Below are 22,722 nucleotides of genomic sequence, written 5' to 3'. Positions count from 1 at the left end.
ATGACAGCTCAGCCCCTTGTGGATAATGTGTAAATCAAGGCAGACAGGTGCACCACGGCAACATTCCATAAGTGAAAGATAAATAGTTATTCTAGAACAATGGTTCTCAACCTGTGGGACGGGACCCCTAGGGGGTCCTCAGAGTTAGTGCATGCTGCTATATGTGTTGTGTTAACCCATTCAATCCGGGAAAGCATCTCTGTCATTTTAGATGTCTTTGGCTATTCGTAAATGGCAGATCTACAAGCTCATAGCTATGAGCTTGTAGATCTGCTATTTTTGAAAAATCGTGAAAATGTGTGCAAATCTTTGAATCTATATATTTTTAAAGCGAACATTTGTAAAATATTTAGTTCCAGGGACCCCTAGAAGCAAAGATCTGAGTTACAAATGTTCGCTTTAAAATATATATGTATTCAAAGATTTGGACAAATTTTCACAATAAAAAAAAAATAGCAGATCTTCAAGCTCATAGTGTGGCATCGGAGCCGTGCTATGAGCTTGTAGATCTGCTATTTTGGAATAGCCAAAGTATAAAAAGTAGACGGGTAGACCTTTATAGATCCCAATGGAAAGTCAGTTGTCACAGCAGCTCTGCAGCGAGGATGATGAAAGAAATATTCCGGTATGAGTAGAGAATAAGTACAGAATAAGTAGTGAGTAATGAGTAGTCAAAGAAAATAGGGTAACAATGTAATATAAAATAGAGTAAAGATTACTTAAAGCTGCACTGTGTCACTTTCCTCTTCTACCCCAGATTTGAACCCGGTTTCTTGCGAAAATTCTGAAATTGTTACTATAGAGCACCGAAGTCTGACGTCACTGCCGCTAGGTTTGTGGCTTTATTTTTTGTGTTGAAATCCCCATTTGGGAATCTTAGATCACGTCATATAAGAACTGTGTTCCAAACATAAACACACCCGGTTTCTTGTGCAAGGGCTGACATTCTTACCATTGATTGAGCCAATAGAGCCTGCCTGCTTGCTCAGGGGATAAATTGAATCTTGACCATCAGGTCAAAATTCGTGTCAGATCCTGTGTCTAGATGAGACATGACCTTTGACATGATCTAAATGTCACCCCAATTGTATAAGTTATCTTGTATTAACATGCTCTACCATACAGATTGGACACAATTACATTTTATTAAACAAAAGTTACATAGTGAGCCTTTAACATCTGACCCTGCCCTCTGCAGCTGGGCTGGTCAGGTGTACATCTACCAGTAGGTGGAAATAGATTCCACCTACTTGCGATCAGTGGTGGACAGTAATGGAGTAAATGTACTTGAGTACCGTATTTAAGTACAGATTCTGAGGATCTGTACTTAACTTGAGTATTTGATTTTTTTAAATACTTATTACTCTTACTTGAGTACACTTCCCAAGACAAATATTTTGCTTTTACTCAAGTACATTTCTAGGATGGCTGTAAAGTACTGAGTACTTTCAGGTTGGCTGTTTTTTGTTTCTTCCCAAAAAATGCAATTGGACACACTTCTGCTCTCACACTCGTCGTGTTTCTGGCTTCCCCGTCCGCTCGCCTCTTTGTTACATCTTGTATGGGTTTTATAGGAGTAAAAGTATTGAGTTCTGGTTCCTCAGTCATTTCTATGTTTTTCTAGGTGTTTCTGCAGGCTCTGTATAACGTAGTGGTTCTACTATCAGTGCATGCAGGGCAGGTGGTTTCAGAGAGTTACTTCTCTGAAACAAGAGTTACAAGGTCCTATAAATTCATTGTGAAAACATTGCAACAATTCATAGATGTAAAAATTAAGAAATGTACTTCTACTTTTACTTTTACTTGTACTTTAACCATTAAGACCTGAGGCCGATTAAAATTGTTTTCTAAATCCTAACAGTTTTTTGAAATAAAATCTAAAACATTTTTTTTCAAGATTTTTCAAAAATAGCAGATCTACAAGCTCGTAGCGCGGCACTCGGTGCCGCGCTACGAGCTTGTATATCTGCTATTTTTGAATAGACCAAAGAAATCTAAAAGTGACACAGATGCGTTCCAGGTCTCCAAGTATAATTCAAAGCATGTACTTTTGAATACTCAAGTATATTTAAAAGCAATGACTTTTTTTACCCTTACTTGAGTAACATTTTGACTGAGATGCTTTTACTTGTAGTGGAGTAAATTTGACCAGGAGTATAGATCTGTCTATAAAGAAAACATCACATGGATGCACCTGGGACGTATCATCAGTGTTGTAGCCTGGGGTCATCGGGTGTTTCGGGTCTCGCAACAACATACACCCTCGCCCAGGTGACCCAGCCCGGGGTTGATCAAGCCCCGACTTACGTCCCAGTAGCTACCCACGGTCAGTCCTCTTAGGGAAAGACAGGGCCAGTGGTGGAAAAAGTACTCAAATGTTTTACTTAAGTAAAAGTATCAATACTGCAATATAAAACTACTCTGTTACAAGTAAAAGTCCAGAATTAAAAATGTACTCGAATAAAAGTACAAAAGTATTGGCATCAAAATGTACTTAAAGTACCAAAAGTAAAAGTACTAAATATTTGAAAATAGCCGATCTACAAGCTCACAACGCGTCGCGATGCGACGCATTGTGAGCTTGTAGATCTGCTATTTTCAAATAGCCTAGGTTTAAAATAGGTTTAAAGTGGTTAATATATGTTTCATTATATCATAATTTATATCTGAAAAGTAACTAGTAACTAAAGTTTTCAAGTAAATGTAGTGGAGTAAAAGTACAATATTTGCCTCTGAGATGTAGTGGAGTAGAAGTAAAAGTATTGGAAATTGGAAATACTCAAGTAAAGTACAAATACCTCAAAATTGTACTTAAGTACAGTACTTAAGTAAATGTACTTAGTTACTTTCCACCACTGGACAGGGCCACTCAGTCCGCTTCTCCGGAACTACTCTGCCGGGACTGGGAGAGGCTCTGGCGCGTGGAGGGACTCGGCTCTGTGGGTTGTCTCCTGGCCGGGCTCCTCCTTCGTCTCACCAGGTCCAGGACCTGAGCGCTGCACCAGACTCCCCCCGATCCAAACATTTCCTTCTGTGGCGTGATGGTTTCTTGGGCCTGTACTCTTACTCAAGTACTGGGGTCGAGTACTTCGTCCATCTCTGCTTGTGATCTAGTTTCTCTTCATTTGATGTATGTGATTACCTTGCCGAAATTGTAAATTGCATCAAACTAATGGTGTTGGGATTATGAGGTCAGCACACTAGCTGATAAACTACTGGTCCACCTCCCTTTGTAAAGATGTTGTAGGCATTTTAGCTTGTAAATTAAAGGAAGAGAGAAGTACAAATGACACAAGATCATGAGCCAGATATAAAAATCCATTACATGATTAGGATTGCCCTTTCTCTCAATGCCTTTGACATTTCGGCCATTTGAAAATAGCAGATCTACAAGCTCACAATGCATCGAGATGCGACGCATTGTGAGCTTGTAGATCTGCTATTTTCAAAAGTTTTGTATACATTTGAAAACTTGAAATGGGAAATTCTGCATAATGAGTACATTTACTTTTGGTACTTTAAGTAACTTTTGATGCCAATACTTTTATACTTTTACTCAATTACATTTTGAATTCCGGACTTTTACTTGTAACAGAGTATTTAGACATTGCAGTATTGATACTTTTACTTAAGTAAAACATTTGAGTACTTTTTCCACCATTGCCCTTTTGACTCATGTGGGATGAGCAGCCTGCAAAGACAAAAGACTGTCACTAGAGGGCAGCATTTGATTGTCTTTTGGCAGCTTAAAAAGAGGGAAGCAGATCATTTGAAACGCTGGAAATTCAAATGAGGTGGAAAAAAGACAGTACTTATATTAGTATTTGGTGTTCTCCTAAACTAATGTTATAATCATTTTGGAAATAGGTATTTCAACAGCAAAATCTGCCCCGACATTTCCCATACTCAAGGCTGTGATGAAGAAGAAGTCCACACTGGCAAACTCAACCAAGCCCAGTGTAAACAAATACAAGGATTCTTGTACCATATCACCATTACTATACATTTAATTCCATATTTAAGTGTATAGACCCATTTATTGTACCAAGTATTCAATATACTAAGTTCAACCATCAACTTGACACATGATGTCAGGAGGATTCTTCATTTCTACTTTGCTACGACTTTTCGAAACCTTTCATTTTAAGTAATTCCCAAATACTTACATAGAAAATACAGACTGATGTTTCACAAATCATATGTTAGGACTTGGCCATACAAAGGTTTTCAGTCGTTGTGTAAAGTTATTAAAGTACAATAAAGTACAGTGACTCAAGTACTGTACTTAAGTACAATTTTGAGGTATTTTTTACTTTACTGGAGTATTTCCAATGTTCAGTACTTTTACTTCTACTCCACTACATCTCAGAGGCAAATATTGTACTTTTACTCCACTACAATTATTTGAAAATTTTAGTTACTAGTTACTTTGTAGATTTTAATTATTATTACAAAACATACATGAACCACTTCAGCCCTATATACATTTCGGCCATTTGAAAATAGCCGATCTACAAGCTCACAATGCGTCGCGATGCGACGCATTGTGAGCTTGTAGATCTATTTTCAAAAGATTTTACATTTTGATACCAATACTTTCGTACTTTTACTCAAGTGCATTTTGAATTCCAGACTTTTAACTTGTAACAGAGTATTTCTACATTGCAGCATTGATACTTTTACTTAAGTAAAAAATGTGAGTACTCTTCCCACCACTGGTTGTGAGATTACATTTTTGCTTTAAACCATTAATATGCGATTCCTATTTAGGTATGATTGGATGTTGCGTTCATGATATACGTCATCTTTTTGTAAGAACTAGACCCACCGCCACACATTTTTTAAGGCAATTACAGGCTAACGGTATGAAGTATAAAACGCTGTTTGTCGGTCAATGTCACTTGACTCATGAGAACGTTTGTGCCTATATAACTGGGAACAATCTCTTTTTGGCAACAAACATGGAGATACAAGGTTTCTTTACTCCGTGTTACCAGGCAATCCTTTAAGTCAGTGGTTCTCAAACTTTTTCAAGTCAAGGAAACCTCATTATGTCCAAAACTGTTACTTTTCAGGATTCAAATTCAAAAGTAGCAGATCCACAAGCTCAAAATGTGTCACTGCTACTTTTGATGTTTTTGTGTGATCACGTAGGGCGCTAATTTACGGGAAAAAAACACACAAAAAGTTAGAATATGGAGATAAGAGGTTTCAGCCCTACAGCAACGATATATATATATATATAAAGATATGATATCTTGAAACACTGGAAGAGCCCTCGGCCAGTATTGTCAGGGCTGTGGTTCCCCGGCACCAAACATTTTCAGATTTTCATTGGGTTCGTGGCCAAAAAAATACATATAATTCTGGGGGTCCTTTTGACACGAAAAAGTTTGAGAACCCCCTGATTTAGCAGGCATTCATAGAATCGGCCCGCAGGTCTTAATGGGTTAACCAGCTGGTACAATGGAAACCCATGCATCGAGGTAAGACAGACAGCTAGCTCAGTCGTCAGCTTTCTCGCCCACTCTTCATCATCACAACAAGAGTGTCAAATCGGCGCCTCGCCTCCGTCGCCGCGTGGCACAGGGGAAGCCGGGGAAAATGAAAGGGAATTGTGTTTATTCCCCGGGCCCTCCACCCCTCCAACCACCCCCCCCCCCCCTTCCCCCCAACACCTCCATAACATAACCCCCCCCCCCCCCCCCCCCCCAGCCCCTCCTGTGTCAGCCTGTCAGTCTCTCTCGTCTGACCCTGCGGGGAGATAACAGGAAGGCATCCTGAGCTTCTTCTTCCTTCCCTCCACACAGCCCCGTTGAATCATTCATCAGCCAACTGCCTTATCCCATTGAGACCTGAAGCCGATTCTACGTGTCTCCCTAAATCCCGACGGTGTTCTGAAAAAAACGTGTGTTTCTATATCAGTGGTGCTCAATCTTTTTCAGGTCAAGGACCCCCGCAATGATGATGTATTTGGCCGCCGACCCCCATCAAAATATTTTGTTCCAGGGACCCCCCCAGAAGCAAAGATTTGACTTTAAAATGTTCGCGTTAAAAATACATATTCAGAAGATTTGCACACATTTTCATGATTTTTCATAAATAGCAGATCTACAAGCTCGTAGCGCGGCACTCGGTGCCGCGCTACGAGCTTGTATATCTGCTATTTTTGAATAGCCTAAAGTGTAAAATAATGCTTTTTAGCTCAAATCTAAAATGACACAGTTCCAGGTCTTAATGGGTTATTCTCTCTTTAGAAAGCTAACAAGGGCTTCAGCTCTCCTGAATGAGAGAGAGAGAAGAAGAAGAAGAGAGAGAGGAAGAGAAGGAAGAGAAGAAGAAGAAGAAGAGAGCAAAGGCATAGCCGGCGGTGTGATTATGTGCCCCGCGGCTCATCTTCTCCTCCTCCTCCTCCTCCTCCTCCTCCTCCTCGCGTCGTGTCTCTCTCCTCACCGTTCGTTCCCCTCGGCTCATTTCTTTCAGAGCTTCAGAGCGGGAGCCGCTCGCTTTCTCCTTCTACTCTCTTTCTTTAAGTTAATTCAAGTTAAGTGTTAACTTTACAAGGAACACATCTGTGTAACCACTTCAACCGTTATTTTATTCTTTGGATATTCAAAAATAGCAGATCTACAAGCTCATAGCGCGGCACCTATGAGCTTGTAGATCTGCTATTTTTGAAAAAACATGAACTTTTGTGCAAATCTTTGAATTAAGGCGAATTTCTTTTACTCAAATCTTTGCTTCTGGGGGGTCCCTGAAACAAATTTTAAGATGGGGGTCGGCGGCCAAATACCTTTCGTTTAGGGCAGTGGTTCTCAAACGTTTTCATGCCAAGGACCCCCAAAATGATATGTATTTGGCCACGGACCCCCCATCTAACAATATTTTGTTCCAGGGACCCCCAGAAGCAAAGATTTGAGTTACAAATGTTAGCTTTAAATAATATATATTCAAAAATGTGCACAAATTTTCAAGATTTTTCAAAAATAGCAGATCTACAAGCTCATAGCGCGGCACTCGGTGCCGCGCTATGAGCTTGTATATCTGCTATTTTTGAATAGCCAAAGTATAAAAGGTCATAATTGTTCTGATGCTATATTTACACATTTTGCTGGGTACCCCCTGGAACCCCCTCAAGTACCCCTGGGGGTCCCCGGACCCCACTTTGAGAACCAATGATTTAGGGGGTCCTTGACATGAAAATGTTTGAGCACCACTGATATTATAGCAACATACGTCGTTTTTTCTGAAAACTGTTAAGACACTAATAGATTCGGCCTCAGGTCTTTTTATTTTTATTTTTTATCCCACGATTTTTGTAACACATTTTTTCACCCAGTGCCAATTACCTCAGCTGTAATCATGGGCGCTACTCTCCCTCTGCCAGCCTGGGGAGAGACCCGAACTGAGCTTATGCTTCCTTCAATGCACGAGGAGTGAGCAGGCCGCTTCTTATCACCTGACAGGGGGGAGTTTCCCCGGTAGGACGTAGCACGTGGAAGGAACACGTTATTCCAACCGGTTCCTTTCCCCTCCATCAGACCAGGATTACTGCGTGTTTTTGTGAGGGTACCTACTTTAGGGGACACGGGGAGAACATGCAAACTGCGCACAGAAAGGCCCTTTCGCCAACCTAAGGCCTCACGTCTTAATAGTTAACTAGAAAATGTGCTCCTCGGAGCACAGGTCTCCGCCAGTAGTTAAAAGGGAATGTAAAAAAAATAGTGTTGGGCATGTGCTGGCCTGCCCATTGACCATCAGGTCTAGAGAGTTCATGGGAGCCGTAGTGTGGCAGTTAGCAGGTACTCAAGTCCTCCTGAGGTGTCGCCAAGCCCAAATGGAGGCGGGTTAACACAAAGTAAAAAGGGAGTTTTCAAACTTCTTTTAATTTTTGTTGTCATTATCATCATCATCATCACCCTTTCAACATATTGTCACGTGTCACGTGAAGCTTGACCAATGTTAGCTTGGTGGACACACGGAAGGACGAGAACGAAAACATAGTCTCCTGGCGGAGACAATAATTAACCCTGGCCAAGGAATATACTCTAGATCAAGCAAGGGTCATCTGCGTCATCTTTTCTCTGTCCAGCAATTCCAGCTGGCAGATTCATTGCATTGGGTGGCAAACTGCGAACTGGAAGTTCAATGGAATGCATTGTAGTCAGTGAGAGACCAGCTTACGAACAAACAATTTTCTTGTATGACGTAGATGACAGCTTATGGACAAACACTATTTTAAGTGTCTGTTCATTTAAATGTTATCTTTGGGTGCGTTCACTCAGTGCTATATACGGTAATCAAAAGCACACTTAGAGTTTTTGATGTTTTGTTCTTTTAAATGTTATCTTAGAGTTTTTGATGTTTTAAGATTTTGTTCCTTTAAATGTTATCTTAGAGTGGTCCACTTGAATCTGTAAGAAACATCACAATTCATACTGTTATACAATGATGTTTTCTAAAACATTTGAAACTTGAAACTTTCCCATGACCCTAGCCTGTAAGCCTAGAGGTGGCAGGGCTGTTGGCCAATGGTGCATGTGCATGTGTATGAATGAGGGTGGGGGGGCAACAACCCTGTACTCTATCTTGCTGATGAGTTTTGGTTCACGCCCCTATTTACGGCTATTAATAGACAGCCAGTCGGGAAAACAATTACAGCACCTGAACAGCACCTGGAGGACATGGAGTAGTCTTGTGTAGCCAGACAACAATTCAACAATCTGTCATCTGTTTGTCATTTCTGTTCACGAAAATATCTTTTAATATATCTTTACATATTTTTTATTTATTTACATTTCTGCTAATAAGATAATTATGCTTAGATAATTTTTTATTTATGTTCGGACAAATTTGCGTGACTGTGAAGACGAAACGGAAGCGGGGAGGAGGCGTCACGTCCGCTTTATGGCTTGGTGATTTTCAGAGGTTCCGTGCTCCAGACTGTATGACCGGAAGCATTCGAAAATTGTTGGAGGCAACAGTCTGGCTTGCAAGACGAGACATGGAGCAAATGAATTACTACGTAGGAGAGTACCTGAACCAGGAGCAGAGGCCGAAGAGAGCACAGATGCAAACACCTCTTTTTCAGGTGATTTGCCCAAGTGGGAGAAAATAAGGAGGCGGCTGAGTTGAGGTGCTTGGTCGACAGTTGCGATGCAGAACTGGAGGTTTTAGCGCTGACAGCATCTCAAGAGAAACACCGGAATTACCTGGCCACCTTGAGGGAGTAGAGGAGTTTAGAAATAATTCAATTTCAGTAAAATGGCTGAAAGAGACAAGCGGGACAGAGAGTGGAAGCAAAACCCGAAAGCGCATGAGGAGCGGCACCGGGCTTACCCCTCTGCCTTGAGAGAGGAGATGAAAGTGTCTGAAGAGCGTCCTCTTCGCCCTGAAGAGCAGCCTCTTAGTTCTGAAGAGCATCCTTTACCTGCCCAGCGACAGTGTCATTGATATCAGAGAGCTCTCACCAGATGAATTTGCAACCATAATCACGCAAAGCTGTGGAAGCTGCGGATCCATATGTTTGGCTTGCTGTTTAAGGGCGCCATAACACAAGTGCTCGGGTGGCGTGGTGGTAAAGCGCCTGCCAACCAAAGTGCCTGCCCACCACCACGGAGGTTGTGGGTTCGAAGCCGCCGTGGTGCATCCGGCTTTGTCGAGCATCTATATACGAACACAATTGGCCCTTGTTCAGGGGTGGGAAGCCGGGCAGGGAGGATGATAATTGTCACTGCAGGTATGTTGGGCTTGAGTAGTAGTAGTAGGATAACACACACAAATGTGTATGTGGAGGAATTAATTGCCATTACGGGGAAATTGGGGAGAAAAAGGGGTCAGCCAGGTCAGGTAGGTTATTTGTTCGAATTCGCCAATCAGGATGGAATATGAAAAACGGATCCGTCTTGATCACTTGACTATAGAGATAATGTGTACAAATTTGCGTGATGTTGAACACATTTTTAGGAGTAATATTTAAAAAAAAGTTTTGCAAAAATCTGCCTCCTGTTGGCGCTATAAAAGGCAGATGAGAAAATCTGTTTTACACAGATCGGTGCAGCTATAGGTAAAAACACGAATCGGCCTGTTATAGCACCACCATGTGGCATTTCTTCCTCTGCCTAATGGGAATGTATGTGCAAAATGTCAGGGAAATCGCACGCTGTGTTCATGATTTGAGGCATTTTGTTCAAAACGGAGCACTCCTGCAAACTTTCCTGCAATGCCAATCTTAGCCAATCAGGATGGCATATGAAAAATCGGAAAGACCCATTTCTTTTAATGACTCTAGGGATACTGTGTACCGATTTGCATGATGTTTGGATACAATCTCTAGGAGTACTGTCAAAAAAAGTGTTTTGCAAAAAATGGCCTCCTGGTGGCGCTATAACAGGTCCATGTGAACAGTTTGGGGTAGAGTTTCTGCTCTGGCATCCAGGGAGAGTATGTGCACAGTTTTGCTGCGATCAAGCCAACAATGCCGGAGATTAGCTGATCACAGATGGACACACGGACGGACGGACTGAAAAAAGTATATGCCATAACACAGGGTACACATTTAGATTGGACTATGAACACAAAATAAAATGGTTCCAGGGATAAGTTTTAGCTTACACAGAACCTAAAAGAAAAGAGTTTATTAATTCATGCTATTCATTGCCTTTGTAGTGATTGCTTTTGCACTGAAATTGTTGGTAATAGTTTTTAAATACATGTGTTGCAATTGGGCAAGCAAATCTATTATCTATGTTGTGTTTCAGTAAAAACAAATCTGACCTGTCCAACCTGCTGTCATCAAACAATCAGACACAGTATTTTTGATGAAAGAAATAAGAAGCTTTTGTTGTGTGTGAAAATGGGCGATATGCGAGTCAGTCCTCCTTCACGCAAATCAGTACAGAGTTTCATAGTCATGTGATCAACACGGATCTGTCCAATTTTCCATATTCCATCCTGATTGGCTAAGGTTGGCTACCAAAATCTGCAGGATTGGTTCGTCTTGAACAAAATGCCTCAAATCATGAACAACATTTTGCATCACATTCCCACTAGGCCGAGGAAGAAATGCCACCCTTTTCACATTGGCCTGTTATAGCGCCACCAGCAGGTATAATTTAGCAAAACACATTTTTGGAACAAAATGCCCCAAACGATTGCCATGAAAGGCCTTAGAATAAATGGCACCCTTTTCAAATGGGCCTATTACAGCCCCACCAGGAGGTCACAATAACCTACCTGACCTGGCGGAGACCTGTGCTCCAAGGAGCGCTTTTTCTAATTAACGTAATCAGTTCATCACTGTATCAGTTATCAATCCAGGCAAGTTCAGTGTAATCAGCTTAGCAGCCCATAGAGCAGAGAGACTTCGGTGCCATATAGTGGGAAAACCTTTGACAGACTGAGACATTATGGAAAGGTCTTTATGGGGCCATCAAGCCACATGACAGCTGGAGGGACGGATTAACCCCCTTTTCTCTGTTTTCTGAAAGCAGATCTACAAGCTCACAATGCCTCATGATGGATGCGACACTTGGGTTAAAGTTGTTACACAGATTTTGATGCTATATCAACTCATTTTGACAGGGACCCCCGGAACCCCCTCGAGGACTTCCCCTGTGTCTGTCTGCCCACCCTGGAGCCCCTCCCTCCACACCCTCCCTTCTTCTTTATCCAGCAACCCCCCCCCCCCCCCCCCCCCACACCCCCTCCTCTGTTGTTTGTCTGGTGATGTCCACAGCAGTCAGGACACGCGATGTGACAGGAGCAGACTCCTGTTCTCTGTGGCCTTGCTGCAAGCGAGGCGTCATGTCCTGTTTTATCTCATCCCTTGTCTCTTCTTCTTGCCCCCGCTCTCTCTCCCTCTCAGAAGGGCCCCGTGGCGCCGGCTGTGGTGACGGCTCCTCAGCAGGCCCCCGTGGTCATGGCCCCCCAGGCCCAGGCCCAGGCCCAGGTCCAGGCCCAGGCCCAGGGCCCGGCTACACTGCAACCAGCTCAGCAGCCCCCCCAGCAGACGGCCAGCATTGCGGCGGCGCCTCCCACCACCATCACCCCTGGAGGTCCTGGGGTCTCCCAGGTTTGCGTCTCATCTCCTGCTCCCTCAGAACGTCTGTCTCTGTTTCTCTCTTTCTTCCCCCTGCCTTGTTCTCTGTACTTCTCTCTTCCCCCATCTATGTCAATATCTCTACCTCTCTCTCTTTCTCTTTTCTCCCTGTCTCACCCTATCTCGTTCCCTCGGTCTCTCTCTCTGTCTAAAGTCAGGCCTTACGGGGTTGGGAGTGTCACAGCTGCCAGGAGGCTGTCATAGTGTCACCATGACCATGACCAGGGACTGGTAAACACAGTCCTGCTTCTCCAGCTGAGGGAGTAGTTAGAATGCACTCACAGTATGCACTCTGGTACATTGCCCAAGTAAACTTACCAGAGTGCGTACTGTGAGTACTGTGAGAATTGTGTGGTGTAACTACTCCCTCAGTTAACTTATTGATGTGACGTCTTGGAATTCTCCACTACAGTTAATCATTGATAATAATACAGTTCAGTTATTATAATTGTATGAATAATTACCCCCAAAAAACATTCATCTGTATTACATGAATGTATTTTAAGTTTGTTCTGGATAGTTCTTTACAACTCACAAGTTCATGTGCAAATTACTGTAAACAAGGGTTGGCATTAATCCCTCATAAACGGATTTTCTTTTTTAGTTTTTCTTTATTTCTTCAGTTTGAATGGAAAATGAAAAATGTTTAGTCCAGTTGATCTTGGGAGGAAAGGTTTAGTTCAGTTGCAGCCATTCTGTAACTTAATCCCTCAATTCACAATCCGTGATGCCATTGCATCACGACAAACTTACCCAAAACTGCAGAGAAACTCCCGAATATTGAAACAACCATGGTAAATGTGAAATTCAATACATTTTCTTCTGTTGAATTGTACATGTGAACTAGACAATCTTTCCAACACCAACTAGCCAACACCAACTTTTTTAATTTTGCAATCATTTCAATTGTACTATAATAGTATAATCATGCGTGCCAACTTCGTTGGCTAATTGTTGTTTGCAAATTATGTTGTACTAATGTTTTTATTGTGTTATACATACTGTAGGTAGAGGCCTTGTTGCTTCCTCCTGGCACTTTTCCTTTCTATTATTGTCTCCGCCAGGCCGAAGGCGTGGTCAAGACTGTTTTGACCCCTGTCTATCCGTCTGTGTGTGTGTCCGTGTGTGTGTATCCGTGTGTGTGTGTCCGTCCGTCTGTGAACAGCTAATCTCCGGCACCGGTGGCCCGATCGAAGCGAAACTGTGCACGCACAATCCCTGGATGCAAGAACAGAACCTTTGCCCCACATTTTTCAGATAGGCCTGTTATAGCGCCACCAGGAGGCCGATTTTTGCAAAACAAATACTTTGATATTGCTCCTACAGATTTCGTCCAAACATCACGCAAATCGGTACACAGTATCTGCATAGTCACGGTGTCAAGACGGATGTCTCCGATTTTTCATATTCCATCCTGATTGGCTAATATTGGCTTCCAAAGTTTGCAGGAGTGGTCCGTTTGGTCCGTTTTGAACAAAATGCCTCAAATCATGAATGCAGTGTACTGCATGGTACTACCTCTTTTTTTTGGGGGTTTGTTTTCCATCGGGCAAAAGTATCAGCTGGTAGGCTACCTAGTACTTTGTGGAATCACTTCTGTAGAGGTAGTAGTAGAGAATTCCTGTTACGTCAGATAAATACACACACTCACAGTATGCACTCGGGTACATTGCCAAAGTAAACGTACAGAGTGCATACTGTGACACACTTCTTTGAAATATCCAAATATTTATGTATATTAATGGTTAAATTAGGAAGTTATGTAATATATATATATATATTTTGTTTATCCATCTTTAATAGGCTCTATGCACAGCGGCCATTTTGGAGAAAAATTGGGCCTCTTCTTACTTCCTTCACAGGTGTTACCAATGATACTAATGAAGGCTCTGTTCCATTCTGGTCAAACAGAGTCAGGGTGCTGATATTGTGCATGTTGGCTCACTAGAAATACTAGTGGGTCTCAAAGTGTGGTCCAGGGACCCTCATGGTTCCTTGAGAGGGTGTAACTCTGAGAGTGTACAAATGGAACCAAATGGACCCTCCCGGGTCCATTTGGTTCCATTTGTACACTCTCAGAGTTATGGGGGTCCTTGAAATTAAAAAGTTTGAGAACCACTGTGCTACACTAAATGGAACAGAGCCTTCATTAGTGTCATTGGTAACACCTGTGATTAGGAAGCAGGGAAGGGGCCCAATTTCTTTCCAATATGGCTGCTGTGCATAGAGCCTATTTCAGATGGTCATATTGCTTCCTGGGAAGTGAACGCGGTTGTTGTCATTGTGGTTCTGCTTGTCACAGGAAATGCAGGAGAACGTGAAGAAGTGTAAGAACTTTCTGGCCACGCTGATCAAACTGGCGTCCCACAACTCCCCGTCCCCAGAGACCTCCAAGAATGTCAAGTCGCTGGTACAAGACCTGCTGGTGAGTCTGAACCCCTTTTAACCCATTGAGACCTGAAGCCGATTCTACATGTCTCCTAAATCCCAACAGTTTTCTGAGAAACGTATGTTTCTATATCAGTGGTGCTCAATCTTTTTCATGTCAAGGACCCCCAAAATGATATGTATTTGGCCGCGGACCCCCATCAAAATATTTTGTTCCAGGGACCCCCCAGAAGCAACGATTTGAGTTAAAAATGTTCGCTTTAAAAATATATATATTCATAAGATTTGCACACATTTTCATGATTTTTCAAAAATAGCAGATCTACAAGCTCATAGCGCGGCACTCGGTGCCGCGCTATGAGCTTGTATATCTGCTATTTTTGAATAGCCCAAAAGTGTAAAATAATGCTTTTTAGCTCAAGTCTAAAAATGACACAGTTCCAGGTCTTAATGGGTTAACACAGCCTGTTCAGTGTGGAGACGTTCTGCTGGTCATTTTCGTGTCGCTTTTGAGCCTGTGTAAAGTAAAGTAATCTATAAAGTAACTGGTAACTAAAACCTCAAATAATTGTAATGGAGCAAAAGTACAATGTTTTGCCTCTGAGATGTGGTGGAGTTGAAGTAAAAGTACTTGTTACTTTACACCACTGCTTTTGAGCCAGCAGCGGAGGAAGGTACAGCCGAATCGACTGTCTGTATAAAAGGCATAGCCGACAGGTTTTGGTATTTTCACTACCTGACCCGGGGCGGGTCAGAGAAAATACCAAAACCTGCCAAAACCGTGTCTGATTGTTTGATGACAGCGGGTCGGGGCCATCAAACAATCAGACACGTTCCAGACATTTCAGTCTGGAACGCTCCGTTCCACGTCAAAGTAAGCTGAGCAAAATCAGCAGACATACAATCACAATCGAATTTGAGCCTATGCCAGACTCAACAAACAACAGGTGGAGGCTGGGGTGGAGGAGGCAGCAGCTGAAAAGCAGCGAGAGAAGCGGAGGTAAAGGAGTGCCCTGTTAATCCATTAAGACCGGAACGCATCTGTGTCAAAAAATAACAGATATACGATGAGCTTGCTATTTTTTTTTATCGTGGAAAATTAGTTTTTGTTTTGTTTTTACTCTGATTTGTGCTTCTGGGGGTCCCTGGAACAACATATTTTAAGATGGGGGTCCGTGGCCAAATACATATATTTTTGGGATTCTTGACATGGAAACGTTTTTTTGTTCCAGGGACCCCCAAGAAGCAAATATTTGAGTTACAAATGTTTGCTTTAAAAAAATATATATATTCAAAAATGTGCACACATTTTCTAATTGTTTCAAAAATAGCAGATCTACAAGCTCATAGTGCTCATCATTTAATAGCCAAAGAAATCTGAATTGACAAGCGTTCCCGGATTGAATGGATTAATGACGGTAATTCCTATTGCTTGATCTCTGTATAAAAATGGCTTATAACGCACCAGTGCTCTTATAAGATACAGTAAGTTGTGATCTTCTGTGTACCGTTGCTGTCGGGCAGAAACCTCTTATCTCCATATTTTAACTTTTTGTGTTTTTTCGTAAATGAACGCCCCTACTTGATCATACTACAGCGTCACACAAAAGCATCAAAAGTAACAGATCTGCGAGCTCAAAACCGCGATCTGCTCCCTTTTCTACTTTTGAATGAGTTTTGGACACATGAGGTTTCCACCCAACAGAGACGATATACAAGTTACGTATAATCACACTGTGGTCTATTTATTTTCCACAAAGAAGAAAAAACAGATTGAGTATTTTCTTTTTAACACATTGACTGCCAGAGTTTATTCCAAATTTACCCCCTTGACTGCCAGCGATTTGCGTGTTTTTTTGTTTTCTCTATTTTCTTATTTAAATGCATTTAAGTTTCTCAGGCCATGATTTTGAACACATACGACGATCGACCAGCAGAGCGCAGCAAAATGACACCCTCGATGACTCGCTGACTCGCCCCCCCCCTCCCTCCAGGCTCAAACAGTCAAACAACATGAACCGGATGTGATTGTCTTTGACAATCTCTGATCGGCTTGTGATACGATGTGATACACGACGACGATGCCTGATCGTCACTCGGACCAAAGAAAGTAAAAGGGGAGCTCTCCCTTTGTATTTTATAGCGTGTATAAAAAATTGTTTTTCTTCTTTTTTTTTTACATCCAGCTTCGGGTGAGTGTGACGTAGATGGAAAACGAAAGTGATGATTAAAAGTAAACAGACCCGCGCGATCACAGATGAAACCAATGAAAATACCTAATATCGAGTTAACTCGATCTAGGCAGTCGAGCGCTGGATTACTAATATCGAGTTAACTCGATCTAGGCAGTCGATGTTCTTTTTTTCCTTCAACCTGTTCATGCCTGAAGCCCAATATTAAAACGGGTACGGTCACAAGAGGTATCTTTTCTTTCCACTATGCAACCCCTTAAATTAAATGGACTGAAAAGGAAAATTCCGAAAGAATTACAAAGCATTTTTTGAGTTAGAATGTGTCTTTGGTTGTAAATCTGAATTAAGTTGCAAGAAAGAGTTCAAATCCCTTGGAAGTTTTGCTCTCTCACATAATGTACATGTAATGTACACTTGTCACCTGTAGATGGCAGCGTGCAACTATTTCCAAAACTCCCCTCACTGCTGCTCTATTGTCTATTTGCATCTTATTGAGGATTATTAATGAGCTGTATCCCAGGGCAGGGAGGGAGTGCTACATTTTAAATCAATATCAAACCAGTTCCGGTAGAGGGGATTTCATTTTGTTTGTGTGTATCATGTCACCACATCATCTGCTCTGTCTTGATAAAGTGTTGTTACTCAAATAGACGAGTGGATTTCAACATCCAGCCGATGTGTGTAACATCAAAGGAAAGGCTTGGTTTAAAAAGGAAACTTAAACTTGATGTATTATACACTCAAAAAACATACAATAACGTCTTACTGGATTGACTGGGCCATTTGAAATCTGCTGTATTCCTGTTGGTATCTCTTTTTTAACCCATTAAGACCAGGAGAAGCATCTGTATCATTTTTAGATTTGAGCTAAAAAGCATTATTTTACACTTTGGCTATTCAAAAATAGCAGATCTACAAGCTCATAGCGCGGCACCGAGTGCCGCGCTATGAGCTTGTAGATCTGCTATTTTTGAGAAATCGTGAAAATGTGTGCAAATCTTCGAATATATATTTTTTCAAGCGAACATTTGTAACTCAAATCTTTGCTTCTGGGGGTCCCTGGAACAACATGGAACAACATGTCATTTTGGGGCTCCTTGACATGAAAAAGTTTGAGAACCACTGATATAGCAACATAGGTTTTTTCAAAAAAACTGTTAGGATTTAGAAGACATTTTGTAGAATCGGCCCCAGGTCTTAATGGGTTAATAGATTTTTTTGTATGTAATATTTGATTTTTTTGAATATATATGTGTAATTATTTTTTTAATGTGATACACTGATAGTGGGGATCCGTATGATAAACAATAAATATTAAACAATCTCCTCCAAACCCCCCCATCCCATCTCCTCCCCTCCCTCTCTCCTCCCTCTCCCCTCCCCTCCCTCTCCCCTCCCCACCTCACAGGATGCCAAGATAGAGCCTGAGGAGTTCACCAGTCGCCTGCAGTCGGAGCTCAAGTCCTCTCCCCAGCCCTACCTGGTGCCCTTCCTCAAGGTGTGTGTTCCCCAGAGGGTCTCTCTCTCTCTCTCTCTCTCTCTCTCAGCCGCTCCCATGTATTATTCTGCCCTCCAAACAAGGCTCAGAAGTAAATAAATAACAAATGCATCTGAAATGCACGCTTCCACCAGCTGGAGCAGCACATTCCCTGTCTGTATTATAAGTGAATACTTTATTAGTCAAATGTACAGTAAAACACTTGGGCTAAAAGGAAAACACAAAAAAAATGGTTCTGGGGACTTGTTTCCATCGTGGTCCTATGTGTTGTTCACCCAATTCATCAACAGAGCGTAGAATATTAACACAATAACACATGTCATCAACAAGTACAAATAGCTCTATATATAGAGAGGGGAAAAAAGAAATCCGGCAGCAGTGTGCCTTCATTTCAAGGGGATTTAATATCCATCACTGCTACGTAGTTTTCTGGTTAGTTTTGAAAGAAGCCAGTGATTCGCATCGTTTAATGGATTTTTCCCCGTGTTAAATTTGGACGGGGGGGCGGGGGGGGGTACCAGATTGGAGGTGTGCTCCCTCTGGTGGTGTGGGTGTCAAAATGTAACATATTTTGGAGCAGTCAGACATCATTCATTATTTTTTTTAAAGATTGATTTTTGTGCTTTTATGCCTAGGACAGTAGGCTGACAGGAAATGGGGAGAGAGATGGGGAGGGGTCCCCAGAGCAAAAGTAATTAATTTAGCATCACAATTATTTTAACAACTTTATCCATTTCCACTTTGGCTGTTCAAAAAATAGCAGATCTACAAGCTCACAGCGCATCACTTTTTACATAAATCTTCTCTTTGGGGGGGTCCCTGGCACAAAACATTGTCAGAGGGCGTCCGCGGCTAAATATATATCAATTTGGGGGTCCTTGGCACAAAAAAGTTAGAGAACCGCTGCCCTAAACAGGTCCCTTAAGCTGGCATCCTAAAGCCTGTGTCCTCAACCCTGCATGGTAAACTGGCAGCATCCCCAGGCAGGCACACTGGCAGCAAGGCCAACAAGGGCAGGCCTGCCAGTAAGATGAGGTGACACATGCACAGATGCACGCACGCACGCACGCACACACACACGCACACACAAAACACACGCTCAAACACATGTACACAAGCATGCACGCACGCACGCACACGCACACACACGCACACACACACACACACACACAGACACACACACACACACACACACACACACACACACACACACACACGTGCGTACAAAGAGACAGGGGTGGCAGCCATCTCCCCTTCTGGCCTGACTAGCGACTATGTGTGTGACAGTGGCCCCCGCGGCCCTTGGCCCCAGTAGCTGGGGGGGCCTCTCCAGCCAGCCACGATGAGTGTCACATCACCATGCCTGGCCACCCAGTCAGCCAACAAACACATGTTGTCATGCAGCGTTAGGTCGCTTCCGTCAAACGAAAAAAAAAAAATCTGCCTGAAATAGTCACAGCAGAGCTGCATCAATTCTTCAGGTCTAGTGAAAGGAGAACAAGCGAGTTTGCGGGGAAATGGCTAAAGGTTGGGGGGCTGTTTCTCTGTGCGTGTGTGTGTGTGTGTGTGTGTGTGTGTGTGTGTGTTAATTTACAATTTACCATATTGTAGGTAAACTTGTAACAGTGCCGTTTTAGTAGTTTAATTAATTAACTCATTAACTGCCAGAGTATATACTACTAAACAAGGCCCAGACTTTCAGAGATTTTTCGATTTTCTTACCTTTTCAAGTAGTCACAGCATATTTATCTCCAGTATGATCGATCCCCTGATGGATCCCCTAATCACGGAGGGTTTCACTGTGCTTCCACATTCCCATTCGCTTGTTATACGCCGTCAAAAATAGCATGTTTCGGCAAAAAAAACAACAACAACACAGGAGCCGAGATACAGGATTTTTTAGTTAACCAGGAAGTGAATGGAGCAGTACATCTTCGGATCGCGTTATCTCTGGGAATGACAATAATTGGCACAGGCTCTCTAATACTCATTATCTCTCTGTCTCTCTCTCTCTCTCTCTCTGTCTCTCTCTCTCTCTCTCTCTCTCTCTCTCTCTCTCTCTGTCTGTACATTGACAGAAAAGCCTTCCAGCGCTTCGTATCTCTCTGCTCAGCAGCCAGCAGTCTCTGGTCCAGGTCCACCCCCCGCATCATCAGCCTCCACAGCAGCACCACCACCACCAACAACAACAGCAGCAGCAGCAGCAGCAGCAGCAGCAGGGGGTCAAGCCGGTGGCCGGTGGCCCCAATGCCCCTCCGGCCATGGTGGCAGCAGGGCAAGCTGCCCGCATGTGCCACTCCAACAGCATCAGCACCCCCAGGAACCTCGGACACACGCCGGTTGCTGTGGTATGTACTCCATGATGGTCATGGGTGGAAAAGGCCCTATGCACAGCAGTCATATTGGAAAGAAACTTCACAGGTCTTACCAATTATATTAATTAAGGCTCTGTCTGTTCCATTTAGTGTAGCACAGTGTTTTTTCAAACTTTTAATTTCAAGGAACCCCATAACTCTGAGAGTGTACACTCTCAGAGTTACACACCTGTAAGGGGCCATTTGGAACCCCATCAAGGAAACATGAGGGTACCTGGACTAGAGTTCTCAAATTCTGCCCGAACCCGACCTACCCGATCCGCATCCGACCCGACGTTTTCGTGCCAGGCCCGGCCGAAAATGTACGCTAATTGGTCGGGTCGAGCCGAGCCTCAGGTTCGTGAAAAAAAACTCCCAAAAAACTAGCCCCTAGCAGCCAAACGGTAAGGCCGACGGAAATGGCAGCTCTAAGTGAACTTTAATCAGGTATCTATCCGTCCGATCTCCCTAGCTTGTATTATAAAAAAAGAAACTGGCGAAAATGGCCAAAACTGAAACATCGAAAATCAGCAAAAGTGGCCGTTTTCAAGACGTTTTGACCATTATCTCTGGAACGGAAAGTTCCAGAGAGTTCTGCTCCGTTCAAGGCTTGTTAGATGTTCTGCTCAGTTCAAAGCTTGTTAGATGCGTGACTTAGAGGACATTAAGCACACAATGAAACTTTCGTTTTTTGGGGATTTTCAGGCTTAAAATTATGGTAATTGTTCGGGCCGACCCAGTTAGGGCCCAGTTGGTGTAGCAGAGTGTTTCCAGTGAGCCAACATGCACAATATCAGCACCCTGACTCTGTTTAACCAGAATGGAACAGAGCCTTCATTAGTATCATTGGTAACACCTGTGATTTGAGGAAGTAAGGAAGGGGCCCAATTTTATTCCGATATGACTGCTGTACAATAGAGCCTATTGTCTTGTCAAATACGAGGAACGTACAGTAACTGGACACTGGATTCGATACGGTGCACAGCATTGGGGATGGTGATAGGATTTTGTTATGATGTTTTGAACAGGATCTCTCAGTGGAAAGCAACTCATTGGTGACTGGAGTTCTTCCACTTGATGTGAAGTTGTTGCACACGGTACAGCATGTTGGCAGTGAGAGCAGCAGTGTAGGGCAGTGGTTCTCAATCAGTGGTCCGGGGACCACCAGTGGTCCTTGAGGGGGTTCCAGGTGGTCCACAGCTAAAGGATGGAGAGTTGGTAACCAAATGGACCCTTATAGATCTTTAATTTCGTCATTCGTAATGCAGATGTTTAACAATAATTGAAAAACCAAATGGACCCATAAGGGTCATTTTACGCTGTCAAGAATTGAATTATTGTTAAACATCTGCATTACTTCATTAAATGGTTGTTGTTTTGATCAACGTTGGCCTGTTATCTCTCCTATGGTACCACGTCAATATAGCATGGAATTGTGGACGAAATCTTAACCAACGATAGCAAAATGCTCTTAAATCTTGGGTCTGAGATCTCTAAATCTCATCAAACGGTGGTCCATGGCTCAAATGCAGAGGAAATAATGGACTGTGATATGAAAAGACAGCTTGTTTTAGCAGATATTCACTGATTGGCTTGTCGTTAGACCACTCCCACCTCCGACTCTGATTTGTCAGGTATCTCTTCGATCGCGAAAAGCCATAGGCTGACATTATAATGCCAGACCAAGAGGAGCTCACTCAGAGAGTGGGCGGGGTCTATGGTCAGGAACCAGGCTACAGCAGCCATATAGGAAAGACATTGGGCCTCTTCTTACTTCCTTAACAGGTGTTACCAATAATACTAATTAAGGCTCTGTTCCATTCTGGTCTCAAATTGTGGTCCAGGGACTCTCATGGTTCCTTGAGGGGGTTCCAAATGGCCCCTTACGGGTGTGTAACTCTGAGAGTGTACAAATGGAACCAAATGGACCCGTAAGGGTCCATTTGGTTCCATTTGTACACTCTCAGAGTTATGGGAGTCCTTGAAATTAAAAAGTTTGAGAACCACTGTGCTAGACTAAATGGAACAGAGCCTTCATTAGTATCATTGGTAACACCTGCGAAGGCCCAATTTCCTTCCAATATGGCTGCTGTGCATAGAGCCTATTGTGAAGCCTATTTTACACTCCATAGACCATATTCACACGGCGGCCATGTTTCTATGAAGTCAATGAAAGAAGCCACCCCGGGT

At 42.8% G+C, this 22,722-nt stretch overlaps 1 protein-coding gene across 1 annotated transcript in view; it reads left to right on the top strand.

The window, feature by feature from the left end:
• The window catches only part of LOC311059068 (transcription initiation factor TFIID subunit 4), a 146,640-nt gene that overhangs the window by 12,461 nt on the left and 111,457 nt on the right, over positions 1 to 22,722 (top strand). The window contains exons 3-6 of the mRNA XM_084076686.1: positions 11,867 to 12,073; positions 14,403 to 14,525; positions 18,089 to 18,178; positions 20,257 to 20,526. Of these exons, the coding sequence (XP_083932812.1) occupies positions 11,867 to 12,073; positions 14,403 to 14,525; positions 18,089 to 18,178; positions 20,257 to 20,526 (690 nt within the window). The remainder of the gene's footprint in view (positions 1 to 11,866; positions 12,074 to 14,402; positions 14,526 to 18,088; positions 18,179 to 20,256; positions 20,527 to 22,722) is intronic.

The sequence above is a fragment of the Gymnoscopelus microlampas genome (assembly GCF_963454915.1).
Source record: "Gymnoscopelus microlampas genome assembly, chromosome: 1".
In the NCBI taxonomy this organism is placed as follows: domain Eukaryota; kingdom Metazoa; phylum Chordata; class Actinopteri; order Myctophiformes; family Myctophidae; genus Gymnoscopelus; species Gymnoscopelus microlampas.
This window is presented reverse-complemented; position numbering and strand designations above follow the sequence as displayed.